The following is a 22453-nucleotide window of genomic DNA, read 5'->3' as shown; positions in this document are numbered from 1 at the left end:
TAAAGTTTATGGTACATATAATTACATGATTCCTTCTGCAACCAACATGCACAAATTCTAAACTATCCCAGCTTCCATACATACACACTTACCAAATTACTCCCTCAACTATCCCTGCTGCATAACTTTTTCATGACATTGTTGCATCCCAATACCAGAAGATACTTTGGTGTATTTGCTTGGTAAGAATGGTGCCAGAAGGCATTGTAGATAAACCATGTTAGTCAACAATAGAAACCCTGAAAAATTTCAGACACTTGCAAGTAAACATTTATTATTCAGAACCAAACAAATTGCATTGAAAACTAAAAGGGCATGATAACTCTGCGCTTTGATAAATTTCCCACATTGAAAAATTGACTGCAGGGCAGGAGGCTGTGAATTACACTACATTTGCATTCTGTGCATTCTTAATATGTATCACAACCAGCATCTTCATAATTTTTTTTTATTTCTCCATCTACTACGAGAAGTCTCTAGCTAACTCATCAGCTCCTTAGTAGTGCTGAACAGTTAGCACAAGTTGAGTAAATGCACATTGCATCACTTTATATATAGAATACCAGAAGATTTACCCGGCATTCCTCAAGTCCTCAATTTTTTAAATTTAAATCATTGCTCTGGGGTTGGGGTGGAGCTGGGTATATGGGGATCTGTATGTAGGCTGCCCTGGGAAGAGAGGACTATCCCATCCCTCTCATTGCAGCAGCTTGGGGCCAGGTGAAAAGTACCTCTTGATGGCTGCTGCAGCTACAGCTAGGGGAGGAGTGCATGTCCCCTGGCTGGAGGACACTCTCTCAAATATAGTAGTTATTCCTTTCTCCACCCCTATTTTATTGCCCCAGTGAGGTTATAGCTGTCTTTGTCTCCATCTCTGACTCCTTACTGCCCCTCTGTAGTCATTATTCAATACAGCTGGCCCTGCTTTCCATCCTATATCCCTTGCTGCCTCCATGTGGTCATCAGATAGCAGAGCCCTCCCTTTCTGTTCTGAGAAACAATACCATTCCAGGCACATCACACTTTCCTAGCACAACCAAACCTTTACCTCGTTTTTAAGTTAAGAGGAAGCTGCACACCAAGTTTGGCGGTCCTAGCTCTTATTGTTTAGGAGGCATTCTTGGACAAACAAACTCCTAGACAGTTTCTCAAATATATAGTAGATAAAGATTTCTTACCATTCTGTTTAATAGCATTTTCTGCAATATAAAAAAGTAGACAAAGCGATGAAGTATTTTAAAGAAATGCTAATGTTAAGATAGCATCTACAAATTATCTTTTAATCTAGAAAATAGTGAGTTTACAGAGGTTGCATGTTTGTTTTTAAAAATAACCATAGGGAAAATAAAACGGGCCAGAAAAAAAAAAAGTCAACCCTATCTCCTATGCTGAATACAGTGAAACCTTTGTTATTTGACACACTGTTAACCAGCAATTTAGTTAACCAGCATTGCCCCCACCCACAATACTGTCACATCTTCAAGTGCACAGGCCTGGCTTGGTTTACCATGATTAGCTTAAAGATGATTAGTACTTTTTAAATAAAAAAATTAACTCAAGATAGAAATATGAGACCAACTTCCTCACACTACAAAACTGCCAATATTAAAAACTTGAGTTTTATTATTATTGTTCATTGGTTTTTCCTAGGTTGATGGGAACCTTAGGTAACCGGAATTTTTAGATAACCGGAATGCCCTAATCCCCGAGCGTGCCAGATAACACAGGTTTACTGTAGTAACTAATGTTCAGTAAACATCAGGCTTGTATTTAGCCAACACAAAAAATTGACACTTGTACATGGACGTCTGTTTCTTGCTTTCAGAAGACTGAGGAATTGTTATTAAATTGCTTGTGTAGTATATATTTGAAATAGTATACAGGGCCATTGATGAAGTGGGAACAAATGTGGGCAGTTGTTCTGGTGCCTAGTGATTTAAAAGGTTCTAGAGCTCTGGGCTGCTATCACTGTAGCTGTGTTGGCTGGAGCCATGGGCCCTCTAAATCACCACCAGAACCCCATGTGGTGCGGTCCTGGTAGGCTTGAGGGCTAAGTTGGGGAGGCACTGCGCTATCCCTAACCACACCCTTTCTACCTTAATCAAGAGCCCCCACCATTGCCCAGAATCCAGCGAAGTCTGCCAGCCCTGGTTGTGTATATTACAAATTAACACATTCATACCTTTCCAATTGGCCAAATTAGTGTTATAAGGAAACAGGAATTGTTCCTCTGCCTTTACTTGTTTTGGCTTTAGATGTCTTTCTTAAAACAAAAAGTTCCTTCATAATAGGAAATGTGGTTTTAGTTTCTGAATTTATAAAAAAAAATTGAACAGATTTTTAAAAATAATTTTTAACAGGGTGAGGAGGACTTTTAGGCTATGTCAACACGGCAGTGCTATTTTGGGATACTGGAATACAGGCAGTCCCCGGGTTACGTACAAGATAGGGACTATAGGTTTGTTCTTAAGTTGAATTTGTATGTAAGTCGGAACTGGCTCCAGATTCAGCCGCTGCTGAAACTGATCAGCGGCTGACTACAGGAAGCCCTAGGCAGAGTTGCTCTGCCCCCGGCTTCCTGGAATCAGCCGCTGATCAGTTTCAACAGCGGCTGAATCTGGACTCCTGGGACAGAACAGCTGGGGCGCTGCCGGGTAGGTCCCCACAGGACCAACCTGGCAGCACCCCAGCTGCTCTACCCCAGGCGTCCCGCAACAAAAGCCTGGTCTGCTGGGGGAGGGGGGGGGCGCACTAGCTGCATCCCCTCCCCCCCCAGCAGACCAGGGAGACCCGAGAAAAGCCGCGGAGGCGCAGAGGTCCTGCCGCCTGTGCGGCTTTGCTCCTGTCTCCCTGCTGTGCTGGGGGAGTCCCCCTCCCCCCCCCCCAGCACAGCAGGGAGACCCGAGCAAAGCCACACAGGCGGCGGGACCCCACTGCCCGTGCGGCTTTGCTCCTTTGCCCCGGAGCAAAGCCGCACAGGCGGCGGGGTTCCCCGCCTGTGCAGCTTTGCTCGGGTCTCCCTGCTGTGCTGTGGAGTACCCCCCAGCACACCAGGGAGACCCAGAGCAGCTTTTCTCGCCCCGGAGGACACGGTGGCAGGACCGCTGCGCTCTGGGCGGTCCCGCCGCCCGCGAGCTCCGGGGCGAGAAAAGCCCCGTTCGCAAGTGCATAAGTCGGGGACTGCATGTATCTTGAAATAGCTATCTAGCGTCTTCACAGCAAACCTGTTATTTTGGGCTTGCTGTTCTGATGTCCCTGTGAACCTCATTCCACGAGGAATAACATTTCAGAATAGTGGGTTATTTTGAAATTTAGCGCTGTGTAGGAAGCCCCAGATTATGAAATAAGCTACTTCAAAATAAGATTGAAATAGCTCAAATTGCGTATCTTATTTCAAACTACAGTGCAGTGTAGATGTAACTGTAGTCAGATAGTAGGTCTGGAAAATTGAAAAGTGATAGATTCCCAAGTTTTTAGCCACTGGAAAAGGGGATTTAAATTGGAAACACATACGCTGTGTCTAGACTACATCCCTCTTTCAACAGAGGGATGTAAATTAGACACTTCGAAAGCACAAATGAAGCAGGGATTAAAATATCCTGTGCTTTATTTGCATAATCGTGTCATGGCGCTCTTTCAAAAAAGCGCCATTTTGAAAGTAAAACCTTATTTTTGAGAGGAGTACAGGATCTTTCAGAAAAGCCTGCCACTTTCAAAAGAACTGTGTCTAGACCACAGATTTACTTTCGAAATGGAGCTTTACTTTTCAAAAGAGCGCTATGCCGTGATTATGCAGGTGAAACGTAGGATATTTAAATCCCCGCTTCATTTGCACTTTCGAAGTGTCTAATTTAAATTCCTCTGTCGAAAGAGGGGTGTAGTCTAGACACAACAATAGTGTAGTTAGTATTCAAGTAGTCAAATTCTGTTTGTTAGATTCTCTGTATCCAAACAAAGAAAAACAGATTTCAGTGTATGTGGGGTATGTAATAGGAGAAACTGTTAACTTTCTTAATTCAAATATATACGTATTCAGAATACTAAAATTCATATTTTTGGCTTTGATTAAATGTATAACCGTGTCAAAATACATTAATTTCTTTCAAGAATACAACTACACTATTTTTTTTTCAGAAAAGAATACCCCCCTCATTTTCAGAAGATAGAAATTGAGCCTATTAGATTACTTCGGCCTCAGTTGATGGGTAGGTACCCTTAGCATTTCATTTACTTTAAACTAGCAAGTAAATATTGATATTTAAATAAACTGCTTTGAACATATATGACAAATTCTATACTCTTGCCTATGTGACTCTTTAGTATATCCATTGATATCTATAGGATTACTCTGTATTTTTATAGGTGTATATAAAACTGAATTTGGCCCTTTGTGCAGGCTGAATTATGCAACGCATGCTTTCGTGTTAGGAATTTCAAATCATAACTAAAGTGGAAAACACTAAACTCTATCATCAGTGGCTAAAATGGCATTTCTCTAATACTGCGAAAGTGTAGTATTGAGTATCAAATCAGTATGAATCTTTGCACTGAAGAGCTTTTCTTTGTACTGTGCAAAAGAAAACTGCAAAATGTTTTGGTAGCTTTATATTCTTCATGGAGCAGCATCTTGAAGTAGGAGACTAAGGGAAGGTTTGTTTGTTTAACCACATTGTAATTGCTTTGTAGTAGCATCCAAAAACTCAACTCAGAGTTGAAGCCCCATTGTACTAAAGAGCTGTACAAAGTAATAGGAAGACTTGAACCTTGTAAGGAAGAGCTTACTTACAGCCTAACTTTGAAACAAGACTCAATTAGTTGCAGCCCAGCAGATTTGGGGGAAGGGAGGGAGGGAGTTGAAAAGTCAGGTCAGAGCAACTAGCGGAGTCCAGGTCAGAGCAACTAGCGGCTCCTCTATCACCATCTGACTCTTACTGTCTGTATGCCTCCCAAGGTGAGTTTGAGTACATTACACTTTAAGCATGTTCCCTTTCCATTTTTGATACATCCCTATAAAAAGGTTAAAGGAGTGTTGTTTGGAAGCTGGTTATTAGATCTGCTTCTGTGCCTGATGTGGCCTTCCCAATATCAGGAATTCTCGATTTGGAATTGTCAGGTATTCCCTTTGCACTGCATAGGCAACTTAGTGGGAGTCAAACAGGGCAGAGTATATTCACTAAATTGTTGTGTCCCCTTAAACTTTTTTAAATGTTCAGTCTAGAGGCTGGAAAGGCTGGACAATTCTCAATGACGAAGAGAATCCAGACTAATAGTAACTTGTAGCAGTTTGTAATTCACCACCATGCACTTCCTGATGGACTCTGGGAATAAGCTCAGTCCAGACTTGAGCGATGTCTCATCTACTGTTATCTGTATGTCCATTCTCCACCATTCATCTGGAACCATGTCCCTCCCAAATCATGGTGCCCCTCCCTCAGAATACTGCCCTGCGGTAGAACCCCCACACTATGGGGTTGTCCGCTCCTGGTTCACATCAATCAATATAACTACCTTGTCTCAGTGACGCACTGCCAGTCATCATCTAGCCTAAGCCTCAGGGGCAAACTACAGTCTGAAATGGCCACTCCCCACTGGCAAGGGAATGTGGACCTTCTGCCTTCTTGTGCCTTGGCTGCCTCCCTGTAGCCTTACTACCTCTCTAGTCCCTTGTTGCTGGGTCTCAGCTAGGGGTTTATTCAGGCCTGAGAGTTCATGGCTCACCCAGATTTTCCCCAAGCATGGCTTTGCCCAAGGTACTCTGTGCTAGCAGGTAGCTAGGTCCCTCTCCCTCCCTGGCCATCTTATATTATTTAAAAAAAAAAAATACTGCCCTGCTGGGCTCTGGCAGCCACAAGCCCTCTCCCAGAACTGTTAGCCTTTTATAATCCAGTGCGGGGCAGCCACCCGGTCGCATAATAATTATTTGTTATGCCTTGAAAATGTTTTACAAGTTAATTTAATGAACAAAAACCTAGGTGTATAAATGCTTCCAGAGTCAGTAAACTCCATGTAGATAACTTGAAATATAAATTGAAAGGTCTCTGTAAAACTCTAAAAATAGAAGTGGGCCTCATCCTCCTTGATTGGATCCACCTCGTCATCTCCAGCCTGATTCTGGCCTGCATATTTATACCTGCCTCTGGAAATTTCCACTACATGCATCTGATGAAGTGGGTCTTTGCCCACGAAAGCTTATGCTCCTACACTTCAGTTAGTCTATAAGGTGCCACAGGACTCCGAGCCGCTTTTGAAGATTCAGACTAACACGGCTACTCCTCTGATTCTGTAAAACTTATTAACTATAGCTAAGCAAATTTAGAGCTGAGAAAAGATTTTTACTTTCCAAATATGCATCCCTTTCTGAAAAATGTACATATTTTATGTCTTATAATTCTCTTTATAAAGCTTTTTATTTCTCAATGATTTACCTTTTGAGGAAACTGATATATGTGTTTAGTGTCCTGAGACTGAATGTAATATATGCCATGATGTTTCTTAATGGATGGGTAATGTTGAAGGTTATGCAGAAAAAGAACTCAGGAGTTGTAAAATCAGAGGAAAAGAAAGAGTTGTCAGATACTTCAAATGTGGTGGATGAATCAAGAAGTGCCCTTTCATTTTGGTCAAGAGACCTAGGTGAGAATGGTTTGCTGGAGTGAAAAGAATAGATATAAAATAGAAGGATGTGAGTCAGTTGCTTGCAGAAGTTCGTATCTGCCAGGAGGTACTCAGAGATATAGGTGGGGAGGAAGCTTTTATAGTCTTTGGTCTTCCTAAGTGAAATGAAGAAAGACTGACCAGATTACTTAAAATCCCAGTCAGAGAAATGTGTGCTGATGGAGTGCTATGTTAAGATCATCGGATTTAAATACTGTGTTCTATACTTAATCCTTACCTGCCCGTTCACACAAATACTCAGTAAAATGAGGCTTGTTCTGACAGTAGTTCAAGGTCTGTGGCTTACATTTGGAATATTTTCTAAGTAAGCATTTTGGAGCAGGTATTGTTTACATAGTAATACAGAAATTGCCATACTGCATCAGATCCCTGCTCTGTAGTCCAGTATTGTGTGTCCAGCTGTGACCAGCACATGCTTCAGATCTGAGAATAGGCACATCTCTAATCACCCTCCAGAGGTGCCACTTCCTGATTTCTAATACAATAAAGCTCTAGTTAACCACAATACTTGATTAGCCTCATTTCACAAGTTAACGCATTACAAAGGCAATTTCCCTCTATTTATATCCACATTTCCACTTCAACTACTGTGAATGAGCCATTTCCACCCTGACTTAATGGTCTAATTTACACAAGTACCTTTGCACTTATATAGCCATGCCTCTGAACTCCACTCCAGTCCATCTGATAAATGGGTTTTACCCATGAAAGCTTATGACCTAATAAATCTGTTAGTCTCTAACTGTACTTGTCACTGTTTTTACAGATACAGACTAACACGGGTACCCCTCTGAAAAAGAAGAGGTTACTCACCTTATGCAGTAACTGTGGTGCTTTGTAATGTGTCCCCCAGTGGGTACTTCTCTTCCCACAACCCAACACTTTACTTTGGCCCTGTTAATAAGAGCTCTGCAATAGGGAAGGAACTGAAGACAATTCGCTTGCTCAGCGCTAGATAGCTTCAGCAAGGCATTGGACAAGAATAGCACCTGTGCGGACCAAAAGGACACGGTTACATAAAATCTCTGAGCTATGGCGTACGGATTCGTATATACCTATAGTGGTGCACCATAGAGAGATGCATCTTGAAAATTCTTCCCCTTTTCTCTCCAGCCCTCTGTGCTATCTCCTTTCTCAAACACTGTGGGCAACATTTATCGTCCTGCCTGTTGCACAATCCCATGACCTGGATGTCATCTTTGACTTAGGTCCAGGTCCGTGTTTTAAATAGTTTGATAATTTTTGCATAACATCTCTAAAGTACAACCTTTCCTATTACTCCACATATCTGAAATGCTCATTCAGGCTGTTGCCTCAAGTCTAATTACTGCATTTTCCCCCTCTGACTTTGACAAAGGCAGTCTTGCCCTCTTCATATCCATTGAAATGTTGCTGCAAAGGTCATTGTCTTGATTACTTTGGACATATCACCCACTCTTTGCATCCTTCTGCCAGCTTCCCCCTCTATTTCATCAAATGTAAGCCACTTGTCTTCATTTTGAAGGCTTCTTACAGCCTATCCCCACCCCATCTGTTACATCTCATTTACTAGTAAGAGGTTAATGCTACCTCCAGTCAGCCATCAATGCCTTCTCTTCCACTTGTTAGATTTTCAAGCAAGCAACTTTGTGCTTTCTTCCATGCTGCCCCTCTCGCTTAGGAGGCACTCCATAAACATTTGTAAAGCTAACTCCTTCTCATTCAAACCTTCCTTTAAAATTACATACAGCTTAACAGGCTTTTGGCATACTGAGACTTCTACCGATCGTGCTGATCAGTATATTTTCATTGTTTTCCTGTACATCTGTTGGGCTGTCTCCAGTTTCTTTTCTTATTTTGAATAAGTTATTTGGGGCAAGGGCCATCTTTTTTTGTTCTGTGTTTGTACAGCACTTTGGACAGTGGTGGTCTGGTCCAAGTCCAGGATTTCAAGGTAATGTGGCGATACAAATATATAATAGTATATTGAAAGTATTAACTTTGGTAGGGATCCAGATGATCAATGGGAAATGTAAGGTAATATTTTTTTTAACCCATCCACAGTATCCTAACGATTCTGCTTAAATTATTTTTCATTTTGTATTAGCAGTAGCTGATGCATACAAGAATTTTTAAATTTAAATTCTGTATAGGATTGGAATCCTCTTCAATTCCAATTATGTCTTGTTTTGAAAATATAGCTTCCTCTAAATGAAAGTGTTAGCGATCATTGAAATGGTCAAGGAGACAGAGGTGGGAGGGAGAATGGGACAATTTATACTTTGTTTAAATGGCATGTAACTTTCTTAAATAGTATAGTCTTAAAAGAAAGTTGTAATGTAAAATAAGATATAATGAAATATAGTTAGAGTAAATTACATGTTTTTATTAAATCTTGAAATGAAAAGCCACTATTTTTTTACAACAGTGTGCAAAATAGCACTGACAGGGTCAATAACCTCTCTGGAAACTTTGTAAACTAGGAGTTGTTTGTTTTAGAGACTTATTTGTACTTCTGTATCTATGCTGGTGCAGCTTCCCCAGTGTAAGTGAGCTCTTCTGTTGTAAAATAGAACTTGTGCAGGAACAGCTTATACCAGCACATATCATCACACTGGGTTTGTACTAGTGCAGAGCTCCCCACTAAAACAAATCCTTGGTTTGTTTGAAGTAAATGTTCCTATTGCCAGACTAAAATTACCAGCTTTTTGGCAGGCCTTGCCTTTCCTCATTTCCAAGGTTGCATTGGCTCTGAGCTTTTCATGGTAAAGCAGAGGCTGTGTAGACCTATTCCTTTTCTCTATTCCTGGCACAGTTTCCATTGTCAGAGGTTGTGTTCTTATGGTGTGGAGTGAAATTAGCCAGGTGTTTTCAAGACAAGGTCTCCTGATAGGAAGAAAAAGGGGTCTCTGCTATAAGTTGCTACAGTATACATCCATTCCGCATTAAAGTAATTGACGTTATTATAACATTATTATGACATATCCTATTCCCTGTTAAGTCATGCCAAAAAACAAAACAAAAAAACAACAACCCAAAAGACAACAAACCAACAGTTTGTGCAAGTGGAAGTCAGTCACTGGAAAAAAATTCCTTGCTTCAAGTTTTTTTGGAATTTGCTTGGACTTATAGCAAGGACGACCTATAACATTAAAATTACAGATTTCACTGAGACACACATTTATAAAAGGGAATCTGCAAATGGTGAGTGATTTAAAAAAAAAAGTTTAGCATTTTTCTTTTAGCATGCATCTTTTATCCTTTATTTAGAAGATAATTAGCTGTTCCTCTGTGTAGTTGGAACTTGATGGGTGTTAGGACTATTGGTTGCAGTGGTTTTTAATTTAACTAGCAAACTTGTCACTTAACATTCATATGTTTAGCATGCCATCCAACCATGCAGATGTGGGATTTGGTTTCTCTTGGTGTTAAGTTTCATAAATACACAAACAGTTAAAAGAATTACAGCTTGTATGTGTTATTTCACAAATTACACTACCGTTATGCATTTACAAAATTTTACACTCGTTAACACTGCAAGAACAGACAGTATAAAACTAGACAATATTACACAAAAATAAGGTAATGTTGAGTAACAATAACAAATTTAAATAGTCAAAAATGGGAAGGTGGAGATAGGGTTGAGGGGGAAGAAGAAAGGGGAAAATCTGATAGATCAGGTAGAATGAAAGTCTGGTATTCTGAGAGCTCTCAACATTCTTTATCCAAATGTTCAAGAAACCAAGTTGAGATGGCTTCAGATTTATATAATTGCTCTCCATATCTGTAAGCTTTCCCCCCCCCCCCCCATTGCTAAATTGTATAGTCTAAATGACACTGCTATAGTCTGGGCATAAACTTACTTTTTCATTTTTATGAAAATCATGCATTTGGCAGACATTGCAACCTTCAAGAACTACATTTTTTTTTATGGAGTTAAACCAAATGTAGTAGGTACAGAACCTACAATACAACTTGCAGTTTAGATTTTGTTGCTGAAGCCAAGTACTGTTTACACACTTGTGTCAACCTCTTTCCACAGCTGACTGTTGGATAGTTCCATAGCTTATGTATCAGGGTTTATCTTTATTATAGTTCCAACAAACATCAGAAGACAAGATTCCTATCTTGCTTAACTTCTACGGCATTGAGTATATTTTGAATAGCATCTTCTACTATATCAGGAGCCTACTAGCCACAGAAGCATTTTTAAAAGCTTCAGAGGGATAGCCGAGTTAGTCTGTAACATGAAAAACTTAAACAACAAAAAGACTAGTAGCACCTTAAAGACTAACAAAACATGTAGTTGGTATCATGAGCTTTCATGGGCGCCACCCACTTCTTCAGATGACAAGAGGATTAAAAGTCCAGATCCAAGAATAAATAAGGAGGGGGAAAAAAAAGGAAAGGAGAAAAAAATTAAAAAGACAGTGAGTAGATGGCTCAAATAGTTCAACAGGCTGATAAGAACAATTAGCACCTCCATTGTTTGTTTGGTAGTTTGTCATAGGATGTGGAAGGTAGTGTGCCAGCCAATGTCCTTGTTCATATCATTTGCATAAGATAAGAAGCATTTTTGACATTGCTGCTGCCCCACGATGCTGCCTCTGATACAGTGGCAGCAGCCCCTCTCTATGGGAGGGTCTGAGCTCTCCATGGAAAGGGGCTGCAGTCGTGGACCAGCCTCTATCTTCAGGAAGCTTGGAATGCCCAGTGGATAGGGGCTGGTGCCATGGACCAGCCTCTGTCCGTGGTGAGTCTGGGCCGCTGCGGACAGAGGCTGCTACAAAGCCTCTGCTCCCTACTCCCCTCCCCCCCCCCCATTCTGCTGCCTCTGGTAGAGACAGAAGCACGGGGCAGGGGCAGGTGGCACTGTGGAGCTGGTGCTGAGGGGAACCAGCTTTTAAGCCAGCTCCCCCCCCCACCAGCTCCTGATCCCAATCCCGCTGCCTCTGTAGCAGGCAGCAAGGCATGGCAGGTGGGTCCTTGGAAGCTGATATGTGTGGAGAGCTGGCTTGAAAGCCAGCTCCCCATGTGTATTGGCTCCAGCCTTCCCCCCTCACCCTCCATGCTGCTGCTGCCTCTCTATCAGATGCAACAGCATGGGGGTGGGAGGAGGCAGGTGGATCTGCTGCCTGTGGGGAGTCTGCTTAAAGCCAGCTCCTCACAGGCACCAGCTCCCACTCCTCTTGCTGCCTCTGATACAGAAGCAGTGGAGTGCGGGGGCATACATGTAATCAACAGAGTTAACCAATAAGCCTAGGCTTACTGGTTAATTGTGTAGTCAACTACACATTGATATCCCTACTTTCCACACGTTCACAAAGCACTCGATGACTGGAATTCCTCTTGGTTAATAAAACATACATAGTGGACCTAAGGTTGGAGAGATTATCATAGTATCATAGAATAATAGGACTGGGAGGGACCTCGAGAGGTCATCGAGTCCAGCCCCCCGCCCTCAAGGCAGGATCAAGCTCCGTCTACACCATCCCTGACAGATGTCTATCTAACCTGTTCTTAAATATCTCCAGAGAGGTATTATGAAGCATTTCCAAGGTTCCCAGTAGCTTTGGGGCCTGTTACAGTCCTAGCGCACCCAGACCAAAATGATACATTAGCAAATGTGTTACTAGTAAGGACTCTATTGAATGTGGTTACTCATATTGTTTCTTTAATATTAGAAATGAGACAATAGCTTTTATCCTTGACTAACTGGGAAATCTGTTTAATGCTCATGCTCTTAGCTAGTTCTTAGAAATTACAGGATTTCTGCCCCTGCCCTGCCTAGGGTTGCCAGGTGTCTCGTATTGACCCGGACAGTCCGGTATTTTTGCCTCCTGTCCGGTTAAAAAAAAAATTCAGAAAATACTGGGCATTTTTAGGTGTCCAGTATTTTCTGTTTTTCCCCCCCTGACAGGAGGCGAAAATACCGGACACTTGGCAACCCTACAACGTACTCGGCAATTAGGCCCAGCCCCTGGCCTCCCTCTCCCACCCCCGGACTTCCTGCTTACCTGGTTCTGCAGGGAAGCTGCATTCTGGCTTGATCAAGAAAACAAAATGGCAGCCAGCAAAAAGCCTAAAAACCAAGGGGAAGCAATGCCTTCCCTGGGTCTTAGTGCTCAACCACTCTCCTCTTCCTATCCCTATTCTGACTCTGAACTCACTGAAAGGGCCATATTGTTTTAATGCTGTTTTTTTTTCTCAACAACTTTGGGTCCCCCCTCCCCCAGGATTTTTTCCCCAGTGTGTGTTTGGTTTTTTTGGTGGTAGGGGGATGGTTTGGTATTTTTGGTTAAACCATCTGGCAACTCTACCCCCACCCCTTCCAGTTTGCATGTTTAGGTTACACCAGGAAAGTATTTTGTGGTGAGGATGAAATTGGTACCTCTTAGCTAAGATATCCTAGGCCCTCCTCACAGTCACCACTTTGAGCACCTTGTATTTTTTCCATTGGACACAGAAGGGCACCCAGGCGCACCACAGGAGGCTTTGGAAGTATTAATACTCTTTCAGTTCATTACTGTGTAGATATGAGGGCATTAGAATGCTGGGACCAATTTGACTTTAACAGGATAAAAGCACAATAGTAATTTTGTCGGTTTGGGAGCACAAACCTGACTTTTAACTATAGAGAGCAAGGCATTGATTTGGCTGAAGCCCCACAGAAAGACTCTAATAATGTTAAATAAAATAAAAAAACAAAGCGAGACTGACAGAATATAGAGTAGTTGAGGCAGAATATTCATTTTTATTGTATTAACCCTTTCCTGCAGGCTCAGGAATAGTGAATGCTGCATATTTACGTAACTATTTATTTTGATTGAGTACAGGTTTTAAACTAGTGAAGATGATTTTTTTTAATGTTTCTTTGTACTTGTATATTAAGGTATCTATTTGCCTATGGAGGAAGCTCAACAGTATGACAAGAGAAACATTTCCATTAGTTTTGATTTTTTTCTAATGTATTTTGTAACCAGATTCTACTCTATATTTTTGGATTAATTATAGGAAGATTGGATAGTGGTTTCTGGTTTGGATATATGCGAAAGGATATTGTCTGCGTATACCATGAATTTATACACCACAGAACCAAGTTCTGTTTATTGAAAAAGGGATGTAAATTAGACATATTGAAATTGTAAATGAAGGCGGGATTTGAATTTCCCACACTTCATTTATATAATGGCGGCCACAGCTTTTTCTGAAAAGCTGCTTTTCAGGGGGAAAAAATGCAGTTAAGACAGGGATCTTACAAAATAAATGCCCCTTTTCGAAAGATCCTGTAAACCTCATTTTTTGAGGATTATAGAATCTTTCAGAAAGGGGCATTTATTTCGAAAGAGCCCCATCTTAACCATGGTTTCTTGGGGGGTGGTTTTTACCCCCCGAAAAGCAGCTTTTCAAAAAAAAGCTGTGGCCACCATTATGTAAATGAAGCGTGGGGAATTCAAATCCTGCCTTCATTTACAATTTCAATATTTTTTTGATAAAAGGATGTAATCTAGACATAGCTTTAATGAGGCTGTATAGCTATTGCCAGCAGCTCAAGAGCCAAATACAAAAGGTTACGGGGCCAACAAGCACCGTTTCTTAGTATCCCTGAAGAGACTGAAAAGGTAACATTGTTGGTTGTGATACGAGAGACTAGGTAAGAACATAATGTTGAACCCAGGAATTAAACATGGGCTCCAATCCCATTTTTTTCCTAGGGTATAAAACAAACTCCTGTGAAAAGCTTTTGGGTTGGTGTTGGTGTGTGTGTGTGTGGGGGGGGGGGGGGGGGGGGTTGGGGGGTTGGTTGATTTTTTTTTTTTTTTTTGCATTCACAGCTAAATATTGATTTCTCTGTGCTAATTAATTTCATTTTTTCCCCATAGAAAGTATAATGGAGAACACAGAAGAGTCAGGATCAGAATCGGACCCTGAAATTAAGAGGAAGGTACAACAGAAACATCACAGCAGTTCATGTCAATCTGATTTGCCCCTCTCTCCTGCTACAAAAAACTGTTTAGCCCACTTGGAGGTGGGTTAGATACAAAATACAAACATCTATTTCAAATGTCAGAAACTTGTAGTATTAGTAAGAGAGAGGTCAAGTTTAGGACTGGTGAGAGTTAGTTTTATAAGTGTTTGGAACTGGGAAGGAGTCATGTTGGTGATTTTATTCCTATTACTTTGACACACCCAGATTGTAACAGGTCAATTAGTACTGTGTATACCATCATAATACTTATTTTTTCTTCAAGCAGTGGTCCCTGTTGAGTTCCATGGAGGGTAATATGTATGTGCTCAGCATCGGGAGACTTTTGAAGTGGTATTGTCCGTTGGCCTGCACATGCACGCTGTCCACCTTGTGGTTTTGTCCCAGGCAATAGGAGGAGTGACAGAACCTGTTCCCCTGGTCTTTTGAGGCACAAGATTTTATTTCACCTATTTCCTGGTATTTAAGAAAAAGGGAGGACTGAGATTAGTCCTAGATCTGTTCTCATCCACGTCAAATGTGAGCCAGAATTTATTAAGGTCACTCTTGGAACCATTATACCCCTACTCGAAAGAGGCATGTGGTTTATGGTTCTTGATATGCAAGATGCTTACTTCCACATACATATTCATCCTACCCACAGACCACTCTTGATATTAATGAGTGGCCCTTTGAAACTTCTAGTACTGGGTTCTGCCATTTGGAACCATTACTGCTCCATGAGTCTTCACCAGATTTTCTTTGTAGGGACAGCCCACCTCAGGCATTGAGGGATCCTTGTATTCCCTTACCTTGACAACTGGCGACTAGCAGCATGACCCAGACAGGAGTCTCGAACATCAACCTTCCTGCTGATTCTACCCCCTCCCCAGAATGAACAAAAATATTTAAAAAAAAAATTAGACCCCCCCCCTTCCCCCCCACACCCACACTTCCTAGAGTTAATTGGGCCATATATTAGTGCACTGTCGCATGTGCCTTACCTATCAGAGGACAGATTGCAGACTTTCAGTCCTCCTCTTCCAGTCAGAACTTGCTTTTTCCCTTCTTGGCCACATGGCAACATGCACATATGTCCCCTCCTTTGCTTGTTTCAGTGTCTAATGTTTATGGCAGTGTTTACAGAGAATCTGTTCTATTCACAATTCCATGGAATCCGCACAGGAAATTTGTGGCCAACCACAAATGGGAGCTACACTACTCAGCAGTCAAAAACGTGGTTGACAACAGGGAAGCACCAGCCAAGGATACCTCTTGGCCTCTCACATTAACACCAAATGCATCCAGTATTACTCTGTGCCTGTTCCCAAGATGATGCCCTGGGCTGTTAAAACTGAAGCGTTTGTTAGCAGTGCAAAATGTCTTCTCAAGTAGCAGGAAAAAATTCATATGAGAGTCCTATTGAGCCAAGTAGAAACATTTTGTCTCTTGAGCCCAGCAGAAAGATCTTGCCCCTGAAGCTGTGGGCATTCCTCTTATCTTGGACTATTTCCTATACCTGAAGGCTCAACTCAGTCAAGGTGTGTTCAGTGGCCATTCGTGCTTTTAACCTCCCTGAGTAGGATACCCTATGAGTAAGAGGTTCTGAAATGAACTGTTGTGAACTTATCCTCCCATTTAATTCATTCTTCCCTGGGGGACTTCAGCCTTACCCTCAGGGCATTAATGAAATTGCCCTTCAAACCTGTGGTCTCTTGTTCACTGTCTCTCCTCTCTCAGAAGATCGCCTTCCTGATAGATATTACTTCTGTGATAAAGGTAGGCAAACTGGAGGCCATGATGGTGAGCACTACAACCCCCTTACCACATTCCATAAGGTGCATCCCAAGATTCTGCCAAAGCAGTTCCTCTCTTTGACCTCAACCAAACCATTCGCTTTCCTGCTTTCTTTCCAAAGCTGCACACCTCAGAGAAGGAACAGTGCCTTCACTTCCTCGCTAGCCAGAGGGCCTTTGCACACGGAGTTCAGTACCTACCTTTTTTTCCTATTCTGCTTGGATGCAAAAAACTCTGTGGGTATGTCTACACTACAAAGTTAATTCGAACTAACGGACGTTAGTTCGAATTAACTTTGATAGGGGCTTTACAAGCGCTCCGCTAGTTCGAACTTAATTCGAACTAGCGGAGCGCTTAGTTCGAGCTAAGTAAACCTCATTCTACGAGGACTAAGCCTAGTTCGAACTTAGTAGTTCGAATTAAGGGGTGTGTAGCCCCTTAATTCGAACTAGTGGGAGGCTAGCCCTCCCCAGCTTTCCCTGGTGGCCACTCTGGCCAACACCAGGGAAACTCGTATGCCCCCCTCCCGGCCCCAGACCCCTTAAAGGGGCACGGGCTGGCTATGGTGCCCGTGCCAGGTGCAAGCCTACCAGCACCCAGCCAGCAGACCCTGCACCTGGCACGGCTCGAGCCAGCCACCCGATGCCCCCCAGCCCTCCCCCTCTTCCCGGGACCAGGCTGGCGGCTCCCGGGAGCTTGCCCGGGACCGCAAGAGGCGGGCACCCGCCTGGGCTAGTGCGGACCTCGTCCACGACCTCCGCACTAGGCACAGGAAAGTGGCCGTCTAGGGCAGGATAGCTGCCAGCCTGGCCACCCAGGAGTAGGTTGGCATGAAAATCAAGGTGGTCCACTGAGACCCCCGACCCTGAGCCTTGAGCTTACAATGGCCGTACTGGGTCAGACCAAAGGTCCATCTAGCCCAGTAGCCTGTCTGCCGACAGTGGCCAACGCTAGGGACCCTGGAGGGGATGGACCGAAGATAGTGACCAAGCCATTTGTCTCGTGCCATCTCTCTCCAGCCTTCCACAAACTTCGGGCAGGACACCACTCCTACCCCCTGGCTAATACCACTCCATGGACCCAATCTCCATCACTTTATCTCACTTCTCTTTAAACTCTGTTCTAGTTCTAGCCTTCACAGCCTCCTGAAGCAAGGAGTTCCACAGGTTGACTCTTTGCTTTGTGAAGAACAACTTTCTGTTACTAGTTTGAAGCCTATTACCCATTCCTTTCCTTTGGTGTCCTCTAGTCCTTCTATTATGGGAACTAATGAAGAACTTTTCTGTATGCACCCTCTCCACCCCACTCATGCTTTTATAGACCTCTATCCTATCCCCCCACTGTCTCCTCTTTTCTAAACTGAAAAGTCCCAGTCTCTTTAGCCTCTCTTCATATGGGACCTGTTCCAAACCCCTGATAATTTTAGTTGCCCTCCCCTCTCCCAGCCTCTCTCTTTCCCTCTCCCACCTCCTTTTCCCAGTCTCCCCCAGTTTTGTTCAATAAAGAGAGATTCTATTTTTGACCACAATTGTCCTTTATTTTGTACATCAGGAAGAGGGGCTAGGGAGGGGTAAGTGGAAGGAGATGAGGGAGGAATGGGGTACAAGCCCCCGATGGGGAGGACTGGGCTGGCTCTGCGGGCTTCTGGGGGTGGAACCTCTCCAGCAGCCCCCCAATTGCCCCCTCTCCCCAGATGGCAGCCTGTGGCAAGTGCAGCCGGTCTGATGGCCGAGTGCTGTGATGTGCCCAGTGTGGGTAGTCCGGGCACTCCAAGCCAGGACTGCTTTGCAAGCAGGGCACCCCTGAGAACTGTCTGTCCGGGGTGGGGGTCGGGTCCCTTTATGCACAGCCCTCGGCTAGCCTGAGACAGCAGCTCCACGCTCTAAGTCCTCATCTGATGCCCTGCCGGCACTGCTTCTGCCCATCCTTAACCCCAGTTCAGGGTCCACTCTGTGTGGACAAGCTAGTTCGAATTAGCAAAACGCTAATTCGAACTAGTTTTTTGGTCTGGATGAGTTAGTTCGAATTAGCTTAGTTCGAATTAACTAATTCGAACTAAGTTAGTTTGAATTAGCGCTGCAGTGTAGACATACCCTGTGATAGTTATCTCATTCGGCATTCCTGTTTTCTGCTCCACAGTTCTGTCATCTTCCTCACTATCTTCTCCTAACTAGGGGTACAGCTTCTTAATCACCTTCAGTGGAATAAAGTAGTGATCATCTCTCAAAGAAGAGGAAACTGCTTACCTGTAACTTGAAGTTCTTCGAAATGTGTGGTCCTTAGCTACATTATGATCCCATCCTCCTTCTCTCCTGCGGATTTCTTCATTCTTGTGGAGAACTAATTGAGAATGCATTCGGTCCATGTCACCATTTATAACCTTGGACGACACCATGAGGTGAACCAAAGGTGCATTTAAAGGCCAGTGGACACTCCTACCTTCAAAATCTCCAGACACACATTACATGCATATAAACCTCAGTAGAACAGAGATCAGGAAAGTGAAAAAATTCCAGTTATATGTAAGTAACGGCCTCTTTCTGATGGGCAGCAACAATCTGATCAGTCTTCAGTTACTTCCAATACTTCAGCATGATCCATTACATTTTGACAAACCAGAAAATGCCAGTAACTTACAATACTTGTATGTGTTCTGTATAAAATAGTAACAATATTCCAACATGTTGCCATTTTATAACAAGAAAAGTAATCTGCTAAAGAAAGGTATTACTATTTAGTGTTTGAGACAATGAATAAAAATTAAGATGGTAATTTTCCACAGATTGGAATATAATAAATGTAATAAAAATTAGTATGTTGCTCCTGGAAAATACTCTGACATTGGTAAACTTTCCTTTGGGATGAAAGAGTTAATATTCTTTTACTTTTTTACCTTAAATTTATTTGTAAAATTTTATTGTTAAATCTAAAAACTTTAACTTGCTTTAATTATTGACACTCTTCAAATTTGTATTGTAAAGCTATAAATTTATACATACTATTTACCAAATGGTTCTATAGGAGCATGATTTATGGATAACCTAATGTTAAGAGGTACAAGTACTATCCATTCCTGCTCATATATTGGTAATTAATAAGGATATTGCATAGAGAAGTAAAACTGCCATGATGGGTTTTGTTGCACTGTCAGGCGAAGAAGGGAAGAAAGTTGTTTTCAATTCAAAAATATCCAATGATTGTAGGAAAAACTAGAATGTAAATAAAATTTGGAGGAGACTCCCTGCATGGGAATTGAGAAAATAGCACAATAATGTGCGAAAGTTCTAAAACTTTTGGTAAATTTGATTTTCATCCCTGGACCTCATGGCATTTTTCTATTTTTCTAGTCGAATGAATGAATTGGAGGCTATACATAATATATGCGTTTCAGTATATTCTGTATATAATGTGTTTAATGTAGTTATGTCAAATATTGTATTTACTCTTAAAGCTATGGAGCCATTTAAACTAAGTATTATTCTTGTTTTTTGTTTGTTGCAAGGCTCATATTAACTTCTAAATATGGTGAATAATTTATTAGATTTCTATTGCTGCAATGAGTATAAAATGCTAAATGGTTACAAATATGAGCATTAAAAAAAAAAAAAACTTAAATCCTTGACCTCAATGAGGACAATGGCAAAACTCACATTGGGTGAAATCCTGACCCTGGTATCTGATAGCATGGTTTGGAAAAGTGTCCTGAACCGGGACTGGCATTTCTCATGAGATGTAAAATATCAAGCAAGTATTTATAGCTCTTTCTATGTGAACGCTATGGTGCTAGATACCATTGTGTATATGTCAGAGACATCTAAAGAATTAAAGTGGGGGGGGGAGGGTGATTCCAATCTGTCTAGAGCAGTGTTTCCCAATTGGTGCTCTGCGGAACCCTGGGGTTCTGCGAAGAGAAAGTAAGGGTTCTGCGAGGAGCCGGCACTCCCGCGCCCCCTCTGAAAGAGAGAGAGCCGGCTAGCCAGATTCTTAAAGAAGCAGCACACTTGTTTCCCCTTCCTCCCTGGCGACACAGAAGCATAGCGAGGCGGGGGCCGATGGGAACAGTTGCTCCCAGCTGGCGCACTGGGGTGTGCCAGACAGGGGTGACCTCACGTGACCCACAGCGGGGAGGGAAGCACTTCCCCTCCCCAAAGGAGCCGGTGCACGCTCCCTGAACAGCTGGGGTTGTGGCACCTGGTAACTTAGTTCCACGGCCTTTTTGCACGGGGGGGCCCCGGAGACGTGGGTCTGCGCAGCTCCGACTGTGCAGGCAGCGCTCTCTGCCTTGGGACTCCCTGCACCCTCCCCCTATCTCCGCTCCTGTAGGACAGCATCATGGAAGTAAGTTGCTGGAGTGCAACAGCCCCTGCTATTCAGGCAGCATGCATGCTAGCTGTTTGGGATAAGGAAGTGCAGTCCCACACTTCCTGAAACCCAGAGGTGCTACAGGATTGCCAGGTACTGGTCCCAACTGCCCCTGTCCCCTACCCGGACCTCCCATGAGTACCCTGTCCCCTGCCCTCCCCAGCACTCAGCAGGATCCTGTCTCTGGCCCCAGCACCCTGACACCCATCCTAGCACCCAGCAGCACCCTGTTCCTTGTCCCATTCCCATGCCACCCACCCCAGTACCCAGCAGGACCATGTCTCTGACCCCAGCATCCTGTCCCAGCACCCTGCCACCTGTGCCAACATCCTGCCACCCAGCAGCACCCTCTCCCCTGCCCCAGCACTCACTGGCACTCTGTCCCCTGCCCCCACCAGCACAATGAGTTTGGGGGGTTTTGGAGGGGTTTTTTTGCATCTCACTTGTGTGGCCCCAACTAACTTTTCTGTGGGTCAGTGACCCTTGACTCAAAACAGGTTCCCCGCCCCTCTCATAAATAAAGACAATGCTAAAACCTTTTGAGTTTGACATAATATTTTATTTAAAAATGAAGTTTGGCCAACATGCCCCCAATTGGGGCCAAATCCCCATCTCACTGCAGCATCATAACACTCCAGCGCCACCTGACCCCAAATCTGAGCCTCCTGGAACCCCCTGTCCTGAGCCTCTTACATCCCCAAACTCCTGCATCCCCATATCCTCAGTTTTCTGCCACAACACTCCTGCACCATCCATACATCACAAATCTGTTTCCTGAGCCCATCATACTCAGTCTCCTTGCCCTGAGCCCCTCACATATCCAACCCAAACTCTTGCACCCTCATCCACAAGCCTGTGGCTTGCTCAACACCCCAACTTTCCACCTGCGCCCAACAATGCCCAGCCTGGAGCCTTCTCCCCAAGCCAGCATCCCCTTCTCCTGCATCCAAATTCCCTCCCAGAGCTTGCTCTTCTCACCCCTGCCCACACCCAAATCCCCCATTCCCACCTCAGAGCTTGCACCTCCTGTTTCAATCCAGGAGAGCGTATAAGGGCTGGGTGTAGCAAGTGATGGAGAGGAGGGGAACAGAGAGGATGGGGCCTCAAAGGGTTAGGGTCTTAGGGAGAGAATGTGATTTTCATGCATTGGTGGGTTTCCCTCCTTTTTTTTGTTTGTTTGACAAACCTAGCTTTCTGAAAAATTGAAAAGGGTTCCATGGCCAAAAAAAATTGGGAAACACTGGTCTAGAGAGTGAGGTGCTTTAGTTTGCATGAATCCTACTCAGCGGGAGTAATAACTTCAAATGTTTTAAAAGAATATTGTGATGCATTCATATATAGAAAAGCTAGTCTGTCAGGTCTTTTCTGAGTTTTAAGTGTCAAATCTCTTTGGGAAGCTAAGCATTTCACTTTCCAAATGGAGCTTGAAGAGTTCATTTTGAATTCTACTGCAATACCATATCTGGCATAAATGTCATAATGTTTTTATTAATAGAAAAGCTGTTAAATCAGGACTGAATATTGGCTGTCCTGAAATAAGCTAGTGGAATGTTTAGGGAGAAGGAATTGTTTCTTCCTTCTTAGCCACCTTCCCCCCCTCCCGCCATACCCGTGCTCACATACACATTCATCCCCAAAATGTCTGAAACTTGAAATACTAATGTTGAAGATTAG

At 43.2% G+C, this 22453-nt stretch overlaps 1 protein-coding gene across 10 annotated transcripts in view; it reads left to right on the top strand.

Annotated features, from left to right (window-relative positions):
- The window catches only part of SENP6 (SUMO specific peptidase 6), a 178040-nt gene that overhangs the window by 86166 nt on the left and 69421 nt on the right, over nt 1-22453 (top strand). For 8 of the 10 annotated variants that reach the window (XM_075923799.1, XM_075923801.1, XM_006131959.4 and 5 more), the window contains 2 exons: nt 4135-4205; nt 14538-14683. In XM_075923799.1, coding sequence (XP_075779914.1) covers nt 4135-4205; nt 14538-14683 — 217 coding nt within the window. Of the gene's footprint in view, nt 1-4134; nt 4206-8565; nt 8609-14537; nt 14684-22453 lie in introns of those variants that run through there. The other 2 variants (XM_075923803.1, XM_006131960.4) reach the window with 2 other exon arrangements.

The sequence above is a fragment of the Pelodiscus sinensis genome, chromosome 3, assembly GCF_049634645.1.
Source record: "Pelodiscus sinensis isolate JC-2024 chromosome 3, ASM4963464v1, whole genome shotgun sequence".
NCBI lineage: Eukaryota > Metazoa > Chordata > Testudines > Trionychidae > Pelodiscus > Pelodiscus sinensis.
The sequence above is the reverse complement of the archived record's forward strand: the minus strand, read 5'-3'. Positions and strand labels throughout refer to the sequence as shown.